Source organism: Pan paniscus, chromosome 1, assembly GCF_029289425.2.
Source record: "Pan paniscus chromosome 1, NHGRI_mPanPan1-v2.0_pri, whole genome shotgun sequence".
In the NCBI taxonomy this organism is placed as follows: domain Eukaryota; kingdom Metazoa; phylum Chordata; class Mammalia; order Primates; family Hominidae; genus Pan; species Pan paniscus.
In genome coordinates this window covers 77,327,281-77,347,217 of record NC_073249.2, presented here as the reverse complement: position 1 = coordinate 77,347,217, position 19,937 = coordinate 77,327,281, and the positions used below count along the sequence as shown (strand labels likewise).

The following is a 19,937-nucleotide window of genomic DNA, read 5'->3' as shown; positions in this document are numbered from 1 at the left end:
ATGATGGTAGTTTTTGAAAGACAGATGCCTAAAAGACATATGGTTTTCATAGATTTTCCGTCTAGACTAGCTTTATTTAGTGACTTTAGGTCTGAATTGGTCTAGTTAAAGTTTCTGTAGGAGCTTGTATAAAAATTTAAAATGTGGGCATACCATTGAGGTGTAAAACAAAAGTTTGACTTCTTGTTGGCAAGAGATTAAAACGGATTGGTTGAAAATTTCCTTCATGTTAAGTAATTCTGATCATCTTATATGCCTACTCATCCATTCCACTCCTACAACACTGTCCAAAATGGAAAGGCTTACCCTAAAAATCCCATAACTGTTAAATTCATATACTCCTCACTGTTCCTGAGTAAATTCTTTGTGTTCCAGTTTATGTGTGTATGTTAGAAAGCCCTAATTCTTTCTGCAGACTCTTTACATGGCCCAGGGGACATATTATTCTTTACCCTTTTAGCACCAATTTTTACAAACACAGCATTTCTCTCATTTAAAAAAAGCGTCTGACAAGCCGCTGAGTAGAAGCGACTGAACCTTTAGGAGTTTCATAGTGCCTTCAACCAACAATGAAAATTCTGTTTTTCAATGCGTTTCAAATTCTTGAGCCAGTGTCAAAGACTCATTTAGAAACAATATGACATGTTCAGAGGAAAAGAATTACATCTAGTCTTGCCCAGAAATCATCCTTTTGCTCCCTCTTTTGTAAGAGCTAATACTGCAGACCAGTCCCATCTTAACTGCATCAGAAAGAGGAGGCTCGTGGAAGGGAGGAAATGTGGGCCGTTCTGTCTCCACGAGTATCATTGCTTGGCTTCCTTGGCTTCTCACGAAGCATTTAATTGGACTTAGTCACATATTTGTTCACTGACATGGCAGCCTGCAAAGCACAATGCCTCTCTGTTTTTCTCTGTTTGCTTTAAAAAATTTTGTTTTTAAAATTTGAGCTCTAAAGCATGTTAGAGCTCCTCCTGCTGGATTTAAAAAAAAAATAACTGGGACGATTAATAAATGGTAATTCTTTTTCTTCATATTTACCACCTGGGCTAATAGAAGTGACAGAAGCCTATCATGTGGTGCACTTAAAACTGACCTTTTAATTCATCAGGTATGAAGGTCAGGCAGAAAGAAAATGTTGGTGCTACACAACTCATCTCTCAGTCTTCAAATTCCTCATGCTGTTTTTTTTGCTGTTGTTAAAAAAAAAAAAAGGAAAAGGAAAGGTTATTTTTCTGTAAGTATTTCTAGTTACATAGTTACCCTAAGTCACATCCCCATGCTTGAAAGGTTCTTGCTCCCTCTCAGAAAGGGACAAAAAGTCTTTTCTATCTTCCCAAAGCAGAAATGAATTGTGCAGTCATACAGAGATTCGAAGTGTTGCCTTTTTCCTCCCTATCCTTTCTTCTTTTTCCTTCTTCCTCCTGATTTCCTCCTCCTTCTCAGAAGCGGACACTTGCCTTGCCCAGAAGCTAGTTCTCAGCACCTCCTTTCCTGCCTCCTCCTTCCCCTAAATGGTGGCAGTTGGCCTCTCCCTCTCCTGGTGCCTGAAGTGGGAGTGACGAGAAGGGTCAGAAAAAGGTTTACCCCATTCACCATCAGTGGGAGTAGGTTTCTACAGCACATAAGTTGCTGGAGGTCTCTTTAGGAATAAGAGAGAAAGGAGGGGGGATAGAAGGGAGATAGGAAGAAAGGAGGGAAGGAGGGAAGGGGCAGGAAAGGAGGGAAAGAGGGAAGGGGCAGGACAGGAGAAAAGGAGGAAAGGAAGGAGCAAAGGAAAAAAAAATCACTTGTAAATCTCTGTAAAACCACTTCCTTTCTCTGCATGCTTTCTCACACTGTATCCCTCTTGCCTTCTGCTTCTCTGCGTTTCTTTTAGCTCTTTCCTCCCCCAAGTTTATAATCTCAATGATATAGTACAAAGGCCAAAATACTTAAAAGTTAATCTCGGAAAGTAATGCTTTTTAGAAATCATATTTTAATACAACTAAAAATCCTCCATGTTACCTGTTTCATGACTTTATTAGGACTTGGGACAAAACAAGTCATTTGGTGTTTGTGATAAAGAATAAGACAACCCTTGATTTCTCAAACTTCAGTACTTTCTGGCTTTCTTTCCTTTGCACATACCTTTCCTATTCCTGGAATGCTAGTCCCCTTAACTTTCCGTACTTTCTGGAAGTCCTTCCAACCTCCTAGCCTCCTTCCAACTCTAAGCTAGGACTCCAGATGTTTCTGAAACTCCTGAAGCAAAAATTTTAGCATAATCCTACTGTGGTCATAGTTAACTTGTCTCTCTCCATCTCAACAAGAAACTTCTTCAGGGCAGTGACTCTTTATTTCTGTATCTCTACCTCTTAACACAGTACCTAGTACCTAAGTAGGGCTTACTGAGGGGATGAAGGAATATAAAATGAATTGACTTGCAAGCCTCAATCAAAATTTATTTTGAAACTAGCCCGATACTTATTTTAAAAACCAACTTAAACACACTTTCTTGTTCTATTCTATTGAAAAGCTTGCCTGAGTGAATGTTGTAAAATTCTTTTTACAGATCATAAACTGAGGAGAGTTAATGTGGGTAAATCATCCTTTAAGCTGCTTTTTTGCCACAACCACAGAAGTGGGTATATTAGGCACCATGCCTATGGGTGAAATCCAAGTCAGATATGTAGGACAATGTAAAGAAAGTGTGACAAAGCAGATTATATTACCATTTATGTCACAGGCTAATTTATACAGGATATTACCTGTTTGTATCATCAAAAAATTGTGAACTATTTTTCTCCCTATGTTCTGATTTCAAATTCCACGAATTGATTCATATTTTCCCAATGACATACATTATAAAATCATGGGTTCATTTTCACAGGGGAAAGAAATGCTGGCTCTAATACACTGCAAGAATCATATTAGAGAATTCCTTAAATCCTTTAAGTGGGCTCCAAGTTCTGTGTTCTTTCCAGCATCTACTGTAAACTATTCTTGGATAGTATTGGCTCATTCTGTTGCTACAGCCAAAAATTCCAAAAATATGCTGAATAGCACCCTATAGTATTTCTTACAGTAAATTATAAAATATTATCTTCCATGTGGACAAAATCATGACTGTTACAGCATTTTTCTGACTTTAAATAAATGCCCAAAATAAGAAGTAGAGTGCAAATACATCGCTGAAATTTAAAATACAGTGTCCTAAAATTTGTTCTCTTAGAGCAGACATTCACAAGAAGAAGTAGGGGTCCTGCATCACAGCTGCCTTCCATTTTACCTAGAAGTGTGCTCCAACCCGATTTATCTTTGGGCCCATTCACACTCATTGATCTACCGCTTGGGACACTGCCCTCAGCAGGTGCTGTGGAAACCTGCAAGAGGCGTAGGAGTAATCTTGGTTCATAGAAGGTTTTGAATGTTGTTCAGATGATAAGATATGCATGCACGCCTCAAACTTCAAAAAAAATGATGCAAGCATTAAATGATTCAAGAGGGTCATTGAGAAGTAAAGCATTTCAATTCCTGAAAACATAGAAAATGGTTTTTGTAGATAAAACCCTTCATTTTTTATCATAAATAAGTTTAAAAAGGGTGGGCAAGTTGATATCAGATTCTAGTGGCCCTTGGAAACCTGGGATGTATAACTCTCCCATGATCCTAGATGTATGTAAACTAAATTTTGAGACAGTTATATTTTAAACTTTCAATTATAATTTACAAGTAAATCTTGCAATGTAAAAGAAGCTACTGCATATCCTTTTTATGCAAATAACTACCCTTTTAAGCAGATATCTTCTCTAAAAATGTCAGTCTTTGTATATCTTTTTGAAGGCTTTCTTTTAATTTGGGTCCACCTAACTACTTATGCTGGACTTCAATCCTACCCTCTCCAAAGATTAGAATTTGGAATGCACAGAGTTGCTTACCTATTTATTTTCATAAGCAAATACAAGCTTCCCTAAGCAAGTAGTAGTTATTCTTCTGATAATGACTAACAACAACGACAACAAACACTGTAGTCCAGTATCTTGGTCTTTATAACATAAGGCTAAAACTGCTTTCACCCGTGCTTAAGTCTAATTCCTAAAGATATCAAAGTGTTTCTACAACCATTTCTTCATCCTTCTTAAGATTTCCAGCACTTTCTCTTTTTGTTTTTACTTTATCTGGCAAGTAAATTGAATTGCTAATAAAGCAAAGTAAAAATCTTTTTTTTACTGAACAGTGGTTTCAAAGCATAGTCCCAGGACCAGCAGCATCTGGGAACTTATTAGAAATATCCCACCACATTAGAAATGTTGGGTGGCACCCAGCAACCTGTGTTTTAATAAGGCATCCAGGGAACTCTGATGCAAGGTCCAATTTGAGAACTATTGCCAAGAGCATATCAATCTAACTGCCCAATAGAAAAAATTCTGCACTGAAAATCATGAGACCTTAGTGCAAGCACAGGAAAGGAAGAAGACTGAACTACATAGGCCCATTCTGGCTTAAAAATTTACCAGTCAGATAATTCCTACTTCCCATCCTATGGAGAAATAAGGGCAGGGACAGAAAGGCCAATCCATTTCACAAATCAGTATTATGCTAGCTGGAAGCAAGAAGCTAGAGGAAAGGTGGTTTTCACACCCACCCCACAAACTGATACACCAAAGCAGTTTGCCCTTATTGAGGTCTCCCTTAACTCCTGTTAAAATGGGCCTCATATCATGAACACTCAGGACCAGCTAATCCAAAGAAGAGCAGATGAAATTTTAGTTCTTCTGTTCTTAAAAGACAATAAAATAAGGCAAGAAAACAATGATGCATTCTTCTCTCTTATCGGTAAAGCCAGTTTCTCCCCCACAATGCCACCCACCCTGCATGAGCATTTGACTTTCTTACAAAATTTGTCATTGTCCACAATACTGCAAACAGTCCATCCCTGCAGCTACAAATACAACTTCAAGTATTACTTCTTCCCCTTTGATTTGAAAGAAGAAACATGGCTCTTCTATGTAACCATAAACCGCCCACATACAACACAGTGTTTCAATAAACACTAAGTGATACAAGATGCTCCATTTCAATATAATGCCTTAACGAAGCTCATCGCTAAACAAAGCAACTGAGGAAAATTTGGTACAAAACAATAACTTTGCTTTCCCCAAAACAAACTGTCTTGTGAGGTGAATGCCTTTGGAAACTCTTTGAATGGTTAGGAACTGGACCAATGAAATGAACTTTAACAGTAAACTTTAAATGTTTTCTGGTGTTGAAGTTAGCAAACATCTTTAGCATTGCATATTAAGAAAATTCACCCTAAATTGCTTTCTAGTACAGTTGTATATACAGATTTTTGTTGTTACTGTTTTAGAAAAAAATAAATAAAATGTTTATTTCTTCTGCAAGGTTTAGTGAGGAGCTCTTTAGGATTTTTAATGACTAAGTACATATTTGGGTTCCTTTAACTGCAACTAGGCATATTTCCAAGATATCATAGTTACTTTGAGAGAACATGAACATTTTATCTTTTATTATTTTAATTATTAATTCACCATCTAGCTATGCAGTGCCTATTAAATGCATGTCCCTAGGGACATCCTTAAAGAGCTCATAATGAATAAGTTATCCTGATTGACTGATTTATTTGGAAAAAAATACAATACTATGAACCACAGGCCATGCTAAGTTATGGGATATGGTAGTGAATAAGACTAACAATAGACCTGGCACATAGCAGAACCATATGTTCTCCTCATCTCCTGTCTTGACTTCTTTCTGCAATTGCCTGCTACTATTGTGCTCTTGTCCCAGCCACATGGTCCAAGGATTAAAGCAGATATTAATGAGAATTCACTGTGCCATAAGAGTACTTAAGTCTTTCTATTCTCTATCCACACCATTGAATTTTTCCCTTCAATCGCCATCATTTAAGTTCCAATTTCACTCATTATAGACCTACATTCCTACTTCCAAGTTTTATATGCAGCAGTTACAATCATGTTTGCCATCACTTTGACCACATTATTGTATTTTCAGACTTCCCAGAGTGTATTCTCAGACTCCGAATTACAAAATTTTGCCCCACTTTTCCACTTAAAATGGAGTACTATAATAAAGCTACTTTCATATTTGTTTTATTCCACTCATCTTCCATTCTGAATAGATGCTGAGCTCTTTAAAGTCATGTAGCATGAAGCAGTCCACATATTAGATGCTCAATAAATAATCTATGCAATATATAACTGGAAGTCTTGACATAGATCATCTAGTCTGATTGTACAATTTGGCAACTGGAGCTAGAATCCACATTTTCTAACTTCTGATCCAGGACTCTTTCTATGTAAACATAGTATCTCAAATATAAGCTTCTGACAAATGCCTTAAAAGTGTAGCATCCTTGGCCTCGCTAGACCTACTCACCTTGATCTAGCCTAAACTCTAGCCTGGCTAAATATCTTGTTCAGGCACTTTTCAGTCATTTCTTCATTTGTCCATTATTCAACAAATACTTACTTAACCACTGCTTTCTAATCACATTGTACCAAATGCTGAATACACATAATAAATGCAAAATATGTGGTTTCTTTTCTCAAGGAATTTTGAATCTATTTGGGGGACACTGGTAATAATCTAGTAAATAAATACATAATCACAAGTAGGGTTACGTGCTACGAGAGACACAAACATGAAGTCATAGAGGAAGGCAGAGGAAGTCGGGAAAACTATGGGATGGTCCAGAAGGACTGAGGAATAACAGTTAAGCCAAGAACAAAAGGATCAAGAGAAGTCAGTTTCATTCCTTTCTCTCTTGGCTACAAGCCTTGATCCAAGCTATCACATATTCATGAAACGATTTCCAATCCATGATGCCATGCTGTATCCTACTTCTCACTGAATTTGTAGTCTAAAATCAACTTTTTATTTAATGAAATCACCTAATTAATTCCATTATCAAAACTTCTGGTAGAATTTCCCTCCTTAAAGCTCAAATTCTGGCCAGTTCTCTCTTCCCACCAGCCAACTGGTTAATTGCTAAGAATACATTTCCATAGGTTACATGATTATTTGACAAACTCCCTGAGGGCAGGGGGCTTATTATTTGGTATTTATTCCAAATATCTACTAAAGAACTGAGCAGTTAGATACTTTAGAGTCACCAAGGATCTCAATCGTACATGTCACTTTAGCTACTTTTTTTTTTTTTTTTTGCCATGGCCATGATTTACTCACAAATATCCTTGTATTTATAAGACCAATGAATATCACAAGCATTCATTAGTTATTTCTTGATTCTAGGAGGAACTTTCATTCATTCAGTTATCAAACATTCAGTGACTGAATGACAAGCAGTGAGCTAGATACCACAGTTACATGAAGATGATTAAGAGACAGCTCATTTCTAATCAGTGAAGATAACATATAAGCCTAATTAGAGTTCAGTGTGATGACTAATAATAGAGATTTGTTGAGATGCTATACAAACAACTGTATCAGGAGAGGGGAAGGCAGGTCAGGGAAGGTTTCACTGAAGTAAGTCTTAAATGATTAGTTAGTAGTCTCAGAAGATGACCAAAATGACATTGAGAATGTAATTGCATGTAACACCATGCTAAACACTGTATGAAACAAGTTAAGTGGGTGTGACCTGCGCCCTTCAGAAACTTCCTATCAAAGAAGAAAATTATGCAGATTCAAGATTCAGGACATAAGTTAAACATATATGGCCATTTTAAATGAAAATAAGGCTGGGTACCATGGCTCACACCTGTAATTCCAGTGCTTTGTACCTCCCCAAAGAAAGATTTCCTTTGAAGCCTCTTACACATTTTTCAAGTGCATGAGGTAAAAGGAATTCTACTAATATCTATGAGTTTGTGCCTAAATAGTTAATATTTTCACCATTAATCAACAATATCTCTCCTGCTTTGATTTTTCCTTGATCGTGTAATTTAATTTTATAGTTCCATGATTTTTCAACAACTATTTTTTTCAAAACTATTTTTCAAAACTATTTTTCATAATAGTTTTCTTAAATTTTTCTAACTTCACTTCTTCATACCTGAGAAAGGACATTCAATTTGATCAATATAGAGTTTCTAATACAGAAGAAAAATTTATGACTATAATTCCAGAAGGAGTCTTTCTGAAAAAATCAGTTGCAGAGTTTTATCAAAAAGAAACATTTCAATTTGTAGACTTTGTCAAATTTGGGGGGGTATAAAAATGACTACCCAAGATACCATATATGAAGTCAAGTACACAAATACACTAAAAAAACTTATTAATATATTTAGGAAATAAATGTAGAAGCTTGAGGAATAAATAAGTAATAAATAATATTACTTGGTAATGTTGAGACTCTCAAATACAGTAATATTTCATTATCTAAAGTATGTTTGCTTAGTAAACTCAGCTACCAGAAACATCATTACCAACTAGAAAGTGAGTAATACTACTAATACCAATACTAAAGTCTTTAAGACCCAAAATAGGAACTAGAGCTCCTGCAATTTAAACAGGCACTGACACTGAGCCTATTTACACTTGCTACAGAGAACTCTAAAGACTTGCTTTTCTGATTTTTAGTGCTCTGTAAATTACAAGCATAATATAGAACAAATTGGAGAAAGTTAAAAAGGCAATGAGAAGTGATAATAATATCCTGAAAGAAAAAGGAAAATTATATGTGAGAAATAAAAATTCAAAAGCCATCATTGTCTGAAACAGTATACCTTATTAGTTCCTGAGTTCATTCTATGTAATTATTATATTCTATTAGCTAAGATATGTGCAGTATGTTTCAGATGGCTTTCAAATAGTTTCATATTTCTTATTAGTATTGGAAGGAATGACTTCAGTTTTGAGAAAGATTTGCATATGAAAAAAGATGTAATTTTCATTAAAACTACTAGATAAATGAAAGGTGACAATGTTAAAATCATTACAGATCATAACCACTTCTGCTGGCCTGTATGTGCATGAGCATGTGTGTAATGGCTCTTTCTCAGTGTCCTTGGAACAATGTTCTGCTAGATATTCTACTTGTTTCTTTACCTTTCTCTTTTTCTCTTTCTAGCCGGAGACCACCCCCATCACCAACTCGTCCCACTATAATCCGCCCACTAGAATCCTCCCTGTTAGACTAAACGAAGTGTCTGGCATGGCAATTAATCACTAATGAATTATGCGAAAGCAACATATTTGATAACCGTTGCAGTAAATCATGAGTAGTCGCATGTGTGGACATCAGTAGGCAAGTAACCAGTTTTACTAATGCATTCATCACTCATCTTCATTGCTCATGGTATGTCAAACCTTTGGGGTTTGACTCAGAAACTGCTAACCTTTAGAGGCTTTATATGTTGTACTGACCAAGGTAGGTTTGTATAGCAGCCCTATACTTTGGGGATCATTTGCCTACCATGGCATATATTTGAAATTGCTTTGGACAAGTTTTCTAGGCTATCTACCAGGTAGCTCATTAAACATAATTCTTCAGATATGAGATAGTGGGCTTAGACCTAAGCCATACATATTTCTTTTCCCACATTCTGTTTAGGATGACAGTAATTCTGTTGTCTACCATTAATGCTACTACCTACTCCATAATTGCCTATTTAGCTCCTCTTTTCTTCCTTTTTATTTCATAAGACTGCTAGGAAGTGATTTTTTAAAATTAGGACTCCTTAAGAATAAACTTTTCCAGAAGCACGAGGTAGTTTGCAAAGGAAAAGTCTGCACTGTTTGCTCTAAAGAGCTTCTCCTCATTCCAATGTGTTTTGCTTCATGCTAGAAGCATATGCAACAGTGAATAAAAGCTTCTTTTTTTGTTAATCAGTCAATACATTTGGCTAATTAGTTTCAGAGTTCAAGGAAGAAGCAAAATATCACATCTCTAGAAGTGTTGGGAAAAATATAATTTCTTTCTTTACTTATATTCACCTCATGGTAGGTTATATTGAAGGCTGACATGGAGAATGTTTACTTTTCTATTTGCTCTAATTTTTGGCATAGCTAACTACACTTTGATACTAACTCCAGTTTTACTATTATTATTTTGGTTGGAGAAAAAAATTCACTCTTTACGTGCTAATTTGTAATCTTGTTATGTAAGAATTTATCCTACCCTTGAAACAGGCTCAGTATAACTTTATATCCATTCTAGGCTTTCTTAATAAATCTTGAGGCTATGGGATAATCACATTTAAAGAATGGTTCCTGAAATGAAGTCAGTAGAAATGGCATGGGATAAGAGCAGAGCTCACACTTTTACAGTTGCAGTATTTCAAAGTCCCTATCCAGGTCACTCCAGAAAAGGGTATTGAAACGTTGAAATCTAAAGCAAATTTGCAATTTCTTAAGATTTCTAAAATTTACCAGAACAGTTTAGCCTGGGGGTTAATAGTTCAGTCTTGAGGCTAAGTTTTGGACTACCAAGGACCAGATGATTCACATGTAGGAAACAGCCAGAAGCCAACTGGAATTTTGTGTGCTAACTGTTCCCAGACAGCAGAGCAAGTATTCACTGAGTAGGGGTGTCCCATGACACTATTTCGTATTCTACAGAAGTAAATCAGGTTTCACCAACTGAAATGTCTCCCTTTGAAAGTAGCAAACATGATTTGTATGTTAACTTAACTTTAATTTCCTGTGTAGTTTATACCCAGAGCAGATACTCATAAAGTATAAAGTAAAAACTTTTAACCATTATTAAACAGAGAACTTGCCATGTTGAGTGCCATTGTATTGAACTTATTCTAAAGGCTTACGCTAACCCATTTATAATTGGTAAAAATCAGAAAATACAAGATTTACATAAAGGTCATTTCAACTTTTAAGGTTACCAGTGATTGTATAAAAACATCACAATCCTAAATCCTCTCGTATCTCACCCCAAACCCCAAACTGGGGGAAAAAAGTTAACTCTTTGTGAATGGAACCAATGTGCAAGATACATACTGCATTTTTAAAATAGTGTCTCAGCTAAATGGAAAACTGTTAAGCAAACATCCATAGTAAAACAAATAATCTTCAGTGAGATCTTTTTATAAAACTTCTTGTTTTTAGGATTCCCTTTGCTTCTTCCTTTGAATTCTCTAAAATAGGCAGCTAACGGATTATATACTTCAGGGTTTGGCTTTGTGCTAAATGTGGTTTTGTGTTTTGCTGTATTTCAAAATTTTCCTTCTGTTAAAGGAAAATATTGTGAATAACCACTGGTGTGTTCTTAGATCAGCACAAACCATGTCAAAAAAAATTGGAGATTTTTTTCCAATTTTCCTTCCACTGATCTTAGGCAGTAATAAACAATGGCATTTGTCATCTTTGGCACTTGCTTTTAGATTATAGTCCCACAGTTGCACTGCCCCAATTGTCTACCTTTGTGGGTACATTTTTGTTCTTTACTCCTAAGTTATTTCTCATAGAACCCAGCCTACTCTAGAATTTCAGCAGTGACATTGGAGAATATTTTTAATTTGCTGCAGTACTATGTCATATTATTAGTATGAATCTCATTTCCCAAAGGGTTTGTATTCTGCTAAAAGGAGATGCCAATGTTGAATGAAGTCTGAAACTCTAGGATGTGCACAGTTTGACGTGCAGCATGCACACCAGGCCTTAAGATGGGAATGTAGCTTAATGATTTTCTGTTTCCCATACCATTTCTAATCTTTTGTGTAATTTCCTCTTAACTGATTGCTCTGATATTGTAAACACAATAGATGTAGCTCTATCATGTCTAGCATAATTTTAAAAATCAGTGTTTTTAGGATTTGGGAAAATAAACTGTAAATGTTTATTTGATAGGTAAATATAGTTTTATTGTCACATGCTAAATATTGCATGCATATTGACTAATTGGAATAACCATTTACTCAATTATGGACAGATTATTGAAATAGTATTGATTTAGAAAAAGTATATTGCATTTCTAAAAAACATCTACCAAGGTTACTCGTCTGCATATTGCTTTTAGCCGTGTTTTGTAACATAGACGAGCAGTAGGGTCTGTTTATTAGCAAATTTCCTACTTGTTCCAATACAAACTCACTTTATTCTAAAGTATATTAATGAAACCAGTTCCTGTGATGTAACTATAAGCCTTCTCGACTTAGACTTAAAAAGTGGTCACATAGATTAATTTTGTGACTTTTTAGTATAGACTGTAGCCATAATTCTCAAATATGAAATGGGACCTAATACCAGTATGTGATAAATGTTGATGTTTTCTGTGTACAAACACATTTTCTATGCATGTGTCTCTGTGTATATGGCATATACCTAGTAAGTATGTTTCTGTAAGTATGTGTATTTTATGTCCATTTGAGTAGGTAGGTAGGTTTAAAAAACACTAGTTAAAATGCCACAAGCATGAGTGTGATTGTATGTGCACTGTGTGTATATATATAAATATATGTATATGTATGGTTGTAAATATCTATGTATACATGTACTTAGTATGTGTGGTATCAGGATATTTTTTAAACTGTGATAATACAACAGATAGCTTTGAATGATCTGCCATAACATGTGGTAACAATAGTTCATTTCTCATAACATATATGAGGTATACAAAATTTTCTAACTCCAGATTATAGTCATTTTGAGAGGTACAAAGCTCATAATTACCATGACAACATGGTAATGTCCATAGACATTTGTATCTGAATCCACAAGAAGATCTGAATCTAAGAAGGAATTACCTTTGACAATATTTTTTGGTAAGAAGTAAAACCTCTGGAGACCTATCTTTAAGATCTCTAATTGGAATTATAAATTATTTTTGGATTGCTGAGCTGAATCTTAAAAAGCTAAGTTGATATACATAGTCATTTTTCCTCTATGGTAGAAGTAAAAAAAAAAAAGGGACATAGCAACATTAAAGTAGTGGATTTTTCTGAGTAAATTTGCTGAAAATATAAGAGAGAAGCTATCTAATACCTTGGAGGTAGGTCATCCACTTTTTCAGGTAAACATTTTTCATTTGGCAAATGGCATAATTATTTGAAAGTGACAGGAATCTCCTCAGAATGAAGAATAAAGCCTAATAGGTCTCTAACTGTTGAACTCATGAAAGAAGATAGTGTATGAGACTTAAGCCATGAGTTTTGTATCATTTCAATTAGAAGACTACTAGCTGTGAGCTCAGAGTTTAATGTAAATGAATCTAGATGATTTTGAAGAAATGATTATTAGTTCACCAGATCACTCATTGTACATTCTAAAAAGCTCAAATGAGTCTTCTAGATACTCTTACTCATCCTGTCTGGTTGCTATGTTTAAAATTATGTGGTGCTGTGTAGGTGAAACTTTAAGAATATTTTTGAAGCATATGTAATATATGCACTGCTATTTGTGTGTGTGTGTGTCTTTGTATATATGTAAGAATGTGTGTATGTGTGAGAGCAAGAGAGAGGAAACTCAAAGAGGAGTGTTTGTCTTAAGACCTGTTCGTACTGGTATATTGGTGAGACTTCTCACCTCTGATTGGAGGTTTCACATATGGCTCAACTCAAGTCATTAATCTCTTTTTAATTTTTACTCTTGAATTCCTTAAACTTCGCTCATTATGAAATGTTTTAAAATTATGATAAAAATTACTCTGTCTAACCACTTGCCTTGTCTGCTACCAGTTTGTTAAAAATTATTCCCCCCAACCAGTAATTCCACCACTACTACTTGATTTGTGTTATATTTCCTATGTACAGCCTTTGTTTTGCTTGCTTGTCTATTTTTACTTTCCCTTTTTTGGGTCAAATTTTTCTTTTGCTTTGTTTGAAGAAGGAATATACAGAAGTAAAATCTTGTCTTCTCTGCTGATTCTTTAATTAATATGAGCTGGATACTTTCCACTGTCTTCTTGGCACTTTCAGGATTTCTTAATGCTGATATATGGACTCTTAGAATGGAATTTTTGAAGAAAAATCTCAAAGCCTGTATCGTTCTTGAAGGTCACTTGTACCTATTGTGAAAATGTGAAGCTGTATTTCTGAAGCTGAAATAAATTATAACATTTGAAGGACCCCTTTTCCTCATTCTTGTATATATTTGAGTCATGTCTATGCCTTTCGGTAATACCTGAGACTTCTAAATATTTATAGCTCTTTTGATTAAATTGTCCCAGAGTTACCAAAGTAAAGAATGATAGCATTTTCCATTTCTGTCATTAATTTGGAGAAAGATGGGATTTTTAAAGGAAACAAATTGGATAAATCAAAGGCAGGAGAGTGGGAGACATTGTGTTTCTGATTTGATGTCATTATTGGAATCGATTGACGAACACAAACCTTAGCAGGAGGGTATGATGTGACAGTTACCAAGAAGCACCATGACAGTTTGCTGTTGAAAATGAAGCATTTATTTTAGAAATCCTGGGAAGTGGAAGGAGGAAAGATGGTGTGCCCAAATGTTAGGTCCACAGAAGGCATTTCTTATAGCAAATATTTTAGCTCCTGACCCAACAATTAGCCTCTGTTATTTGTTCACTGGGCATAGACAGGACAATTTGCCCCTTTCAGTTTCCCCAGTTTTTTGTTTGTTTGTTTGTTTTTGAGACGGAGTCTCGCTCTTGCCCAGGCTGAAGTGCAGTGGCACTATCTCGGCTCACTGCAAGCTCCGCCTCCCGGGTTCACGCCATTCTCCTGCCTCAGCCTCCTGAGGAGCTGGGACTACAGGCGCCCGCCACCACGCCCGGCTAATTTTTTTTGTAATTTAGTAGAGACGGGGTTTCACCATGTTAGCCAGGATGGTCTCGATCTCTTGACCTCGTGATCTGCCCGCCTCGGCTTCCCAAAGTGCTGGGATTACAGGTGTGAGCCACCGCACCCGGCCCAGTTTCCCCAGTTTTAAGAGAATGTATTCAGAAAATGAAAGAATGACACACCTTTGTCCTAATTTTGAGTTTCCAGAGAATAGAGGAAGACTCTCTATTACAAGAGTTTTGATGACAAGTCCCTTATCAATTGACATATTCCCAGATTGTGCCATCTAAATGCAGAAGACAAGAAGGGGATAGGAGGAGAGAGATGTTGATTTATTTTCTTTCTGCGATCAGGGCATGCTCATTGTGAAAAGATGAACTGGACAGATTGTTGTGTGAATTTACTCTTTCCTGTGGGATTTCTTTTTCATATCTATACATTTTCCATGAGTGGAACATCTGTACCTTCAAAGGAAGCTTCTTACTGGAAGAAAGATTCTGGATGCGAATCATGCTGTATACCTGTGTTCTGTTTGTTTGTTTTGTTTTAACTGCATGATTTTGAAGTATGTTAATCATATATTCAGAATAGTTTCTAAAGGTAATTTCCAAAAACAAAGAAACTTATTGTAACTATTTGGCAATTTTCCATTGGTGTTTTAAATAGCTCTGGCATTGGTGTAAACATATGCTCAATCTGTTTCCAAGATTTTTGTTTTTCTGATGGGACCTTTAAATTTCATATTGAGAAACGTGTTTAGTATTTGGTTTAAAGTGACCTCAAACTTTGCTTCCAAGCACTTCAACACACACCTGGCATAGCCACTTTTCAGACCTGTTACTAGTATTATTTTACATTATGGCAGCCTAATAATTAGAATACATACAAGAGATATTGGCTAAAACTACAACCTTAATTCAAAATTTCTCAAAGTGCATTCCATGAAATCTTAATAAGTTTTACATACACATACACCAATGGTTTTTTGGCCAAATATGCTTGAGAAATAATGACTAAAAATCAAATGTTTCTTTATTGAAAGACTTCACAGAAACCTTAAAATCAGACTGCATTATGAATCTCCAAGAGATGAGTAATGTCTACATATTTCTCAGACTTATTTGACCATAGAACATCTCACAGATCTAGTGTCCTGAGGCACATGCCTTAGGAAACTGCTTCAGTGGCTTTAAGCCAAAGGAAAAGACATTGAATGTGATTTCCTCAGTACAGACTCTCACTAACAAAAAGTTGGATGATAAAATCAAATGTACTACTCAGGAGGCTGAGGCAGGAGGATCAGTTCAGCCCAAGAGTTTGAGACCAGATTGGCAACACAGCAAGACCTCATCTCTAAAAAAAAAAAAAAAAGTTGTTTGTTTTAATTAGCTGGACATGGTGGCTCATGCCTGTAGTTCCAGCTACCGGAGAGGCTGAGGCAGGAGGATCACTTGAGCCCAAGAGTTTGAGACTGCAGTGAACTGTGATCGTGCCACTGCATTCCAGCCTGAGGAGTGGAATGGGACCCCACCATCTCTTAAAAAAGAAAAAGACCAAATGTAAGAGCAACAAGAGCTCTCAACTAAGGGCAATTCATCTGGAGCTCTGGTACTTTGTCAAAGGAGTATCTGACTCTTAAGGAGGAAAGTCACATTGGAACAGGTAGCACAAAAGCAGTTTAGAGACATACATGCATTGAGTCTTAATGAGACTTATGAAGGATTCAGATAATTTTATACCTTACCTTTTCTCTCTGACTCTCCAAAAAAGGGATTCTTTAAATTACCTCCATGAGATTATTGTGAAGGAAGGCATCCAGGTTGATTTAAGATTAATCATCAGAGAAGAATGTTGAAGACTATTCCTATTGCCTTTCTTTCCTCCCTTTCCCAAGCCTTCAGGCTCACTCACTGCTCTGGGTTATTAACTTACCTAAAGGATGGGCAAAGAAAGCAAACAGAGCATTTTTTGTGAGTTTTTTTTTTTTTTTTTTTTTTTTTTTTTTTTTTTTTTGAGACAGAGTCTCGCTCTGTTGCCCAGGCTGCAATGCAGTGGTGTGATCTTGGCTCACTGCAACCTCCACCTCCCAAGTTCAAGTGATTCTTATGCCTCAGCCTCCCCAGTAGCTAGGATTACAGGCGTGTGCCACCATGCCTGGCTAATTTTTGCATTTTTAGTACAGACGGCATTTCACCACATTGGCCAGGCTGGTCTCGAACTCCTGACCTCAAGTGATCCGCCCACCTCAGCTTCCCAAAGTGCTGGGATTACAGGCATGAGCCACTGCACCTGGCCTTTTTTGTGAGATTTTAACAGAAAAGAAAAAAGCTATAAGGAAGACCTCCTCAGAGATCTGGCCAGAGGAATGTCACCATAAGACCAAATTGCAGCGTTGACATAGAGCCAAAAGAATGAGGGTAATTCATCATTCTTGTTAATAATTGAGTCTTTTATATATAAATTACACCCATGTTCCAGATACAGCTTTCCAATCTCCTTTACCTGATTTGGCCAAAACATGCTGCTTTGAAGTTATTTTTCAGAATGCTTAAGAAAATATAACCTGAAATTATAGTCTTGATTAGGTAAATTTGCTTATATGTTGAATACTAGGATGGTGAGCTTAAGAATTTGTTAGCAACTCAGTATTCCAATTTAGTACTGCAACTTTCATATGGGAGTGGCAATTGTATGAGGTACCTTTGTAGCTCTACATGTAAAAAGCCCAAATATTTGCAGCACTTGCCTTTAAGCATTTCGGCACTGTGTAAGTAATATAAAAATTATGCAAAAGAAAGAGCAAAAACCCCAACTGCCCATATCCTCAAAAGAACTAATTTTGACCCAGTACATGGTATCATCAACAACAATGCTTTTTCAGCAATGACAGGAAGGGTAGATACAGTAAAGTGAAGATGAAAAGAAAAAGCTGTCTGAGGATATAAATGTCACCCTGATGTTTCAAGCAAACATTCTAGCTGTCAGTGGAATATATTCCAAGACATAAAGTTTCTGATCCTGTTTCTGGATCAGAACACCAAACTAGCTCAAACAGGAAAGTGTTTTGGCATATGCTAACAGAATGTCGCTTCAGCACTGTGGACTTGCTGTTCAGTTTAATGGCCCACCTCCCCACCCTGCTGAGGTCATTAAAGTGTTCTAAAGCCCCTTCAGAACTCGAAAATAGTTTCTGTTTTCTGGGCAGGTGATAAATCTCATTGAGCTCGACAGAAATTTAATTACACTTTCTTCATGAAAACACCAGGGATACCCATTACCTGGATCTCTAAAGCTAAAGCCTTGCAGACCCCCTAGCCCCTGCCCCGGCCCTGAAGTTGAAAGGTTAGGTACCAATAACAAGTTCTCCATCATTTAAATGGATGGGAGGCCTCTTTAGTGTAGTCAGCTTAAACTGGACTGAAGGAAAATTGATTTTGGACTTTGGGGAAGCTAAGATCATTTTTTACCACTGCCCAGAAATACACCAGTCAGTTTGGCTCCACTAACATCTCATAGAAAATGAAAAAGAAGTTTTTCTGTTTTTGTTTTTGTTTTTTTTTATAGACTTCATTGCTCCACTCACAAGCAAGAATAAGATGTGTAACAAGAATAAGATGGAAGTGAGTGTTGTTGAACACCTGGATAAGAAGTCAAAGAGAGTAGGGTCTTGAGATAATCTCACCATTCTACAGCTTCCTATAATGTTGAGTTCATTAATGGTTTGGTTAGAAAGGGGAAATTAAAGTGTAGACTTCTGCCAAAAACCAGAGGGAAAGCTTTATTTGGCCTGCTGTTTTCCTACTTACAAAGCTGTTCATTGCAATGTAGGGTTTACTGTATTTTCTCTAGCTGCAAATCATCTCCCTGCTGAACACAAGAAAGGCTGATGTCAAATGAAGCACAACTTGGACCCCCATTTCATTATCCGTAGGTCTGATGAAATGCAAGCCAGCCTAGGGAAATGGAGAAAGATCCAGCAGACCAGATTTCATTTACCTTGGGCCCACTTCAGAATAAATCAGAAATACAGTTATACCTAGCTCTTAGACAGAGGGAAATCCTAGAAAATCCTGGGGTTGCCATGGACCAGACCTTGCCTCCTAGTGTCCCTAGGCCTGAATCCAGGCTATTACACACCAGGACTACTCACCTGGAGCAAATTCTTATTTACAAATCCTTTTTTTCTGAGATCAACCTCTGGCGTTCTCTGCATTGTGATTACGTTGCTCATTTGATCTCTTGACACCTTCTAATTTACCTCACTTAAAAAAAATTTAACCTGCCATTGGCTACATCAACTCCCTCTCCCCCTATGGAGATTTCACAACATTCATTGAAATCTTTGGAAATAACTGAGTTTCACAAAATCAGGGTTGAAAATCAAATATACAAGTTATAAAGGTATTTGGCTTGGGGACTAGTCCCAGTTCTCCTGAATAAGAGTGCATGGATTTATCATTCCATGGTGCAAAATAAGAAGCTTTTTGAGTGAGCTCAAATGGCTCATACCTAGAACATTGCTAGTAGCCAGGAAAAGTCCTGGGAACTGCTAACTTAGCTATGTGATGTCCCTTCATTTCCTTTGCATGTCTGCATGTTTTTGTGTGTGATTTGAATTTGACTTTTGTGAGCTATTTTTGCATGCTATTATTTGGGTTTATTTTATAATTTAAACATTGTTTTCTTCCTCTGCATCTGTGTCTTTCTTTTTGTTATTTTGTTTTGTTTTGTTTTGTTTTGTTTTTACTAGGCGACCCCCTCCTGCAGTTCCAGGACGACCATCCTAACCCCCATCATTCATCTCCTTTTGTTTCCAACAACATGTCTATCCATGGTATTTAAAAGCTTTTCATTTGCACTATATGTCGTATGTACATAAAAACTTTTATTTTTCATCCATGTGTATAATAAAAACAAAGTTTATTCTATATAAAAATGAAGTGTGTTCTGTTTCTTTTTTTAAAGAAGACCTAAATTTAAAAAAGAATTTGTTTCAACTAAAACAAGGTAAGGTGAATATATTATGTGTTCCTCTAAGAAGCTTAATTCAAAAGTTCTTAAAGCATTGTGATTTAAGACGGTCTTTGGTAGAGACTAATAATCTACCTTCAAGTGAAATTTCTGTCCAATAGAAGAATAAAAAGAAAAAGAAAATTTATGGATGTCTAGAAAAAATACAGAAGACTAAATAATTCTAATCCACCTCCAGGAATCCTATTTTTACTTATTATTGCACCAAAATATTTTTTCCTATTTTTA

At 36.2% G+C, this 19,937-nt stretch overlaps 1 protein-coding gene across 5 annotated transcripts in view; it reads left to right on the top strand.

Annotated features, from left to right (window-relative positions):
• The window catches only part of DNM3 (dynamin 3), a 583,300-nt gene extending 563,686 nt beyond the window's left edge, over positions 1-19,614 (top strand). For 3 of the 5 annotated variants that reach the window (XM_003824660.4, XM_003824661.4, XM_008978307.4), the window contains one exon: positions 9,053-13,999. In XM_003824660.4, coding sequence (XP_003824708.4) covers positions 9,053-9,122 — 70 coding nt within the window. In that variant the 3' untranslated portion in view covers positions 9,123-13,999. Of the gene's footprint in view, positions 1-9,052; positions 14,000-19,428 lie in introns of those variants that run through there. The other 2 variants (XM_055111556.2, XM_034940650.3) reach the window with 1 other exon arrangement.
• Positions 19,615-19,937: the final 323 nt, after the last annotated feature.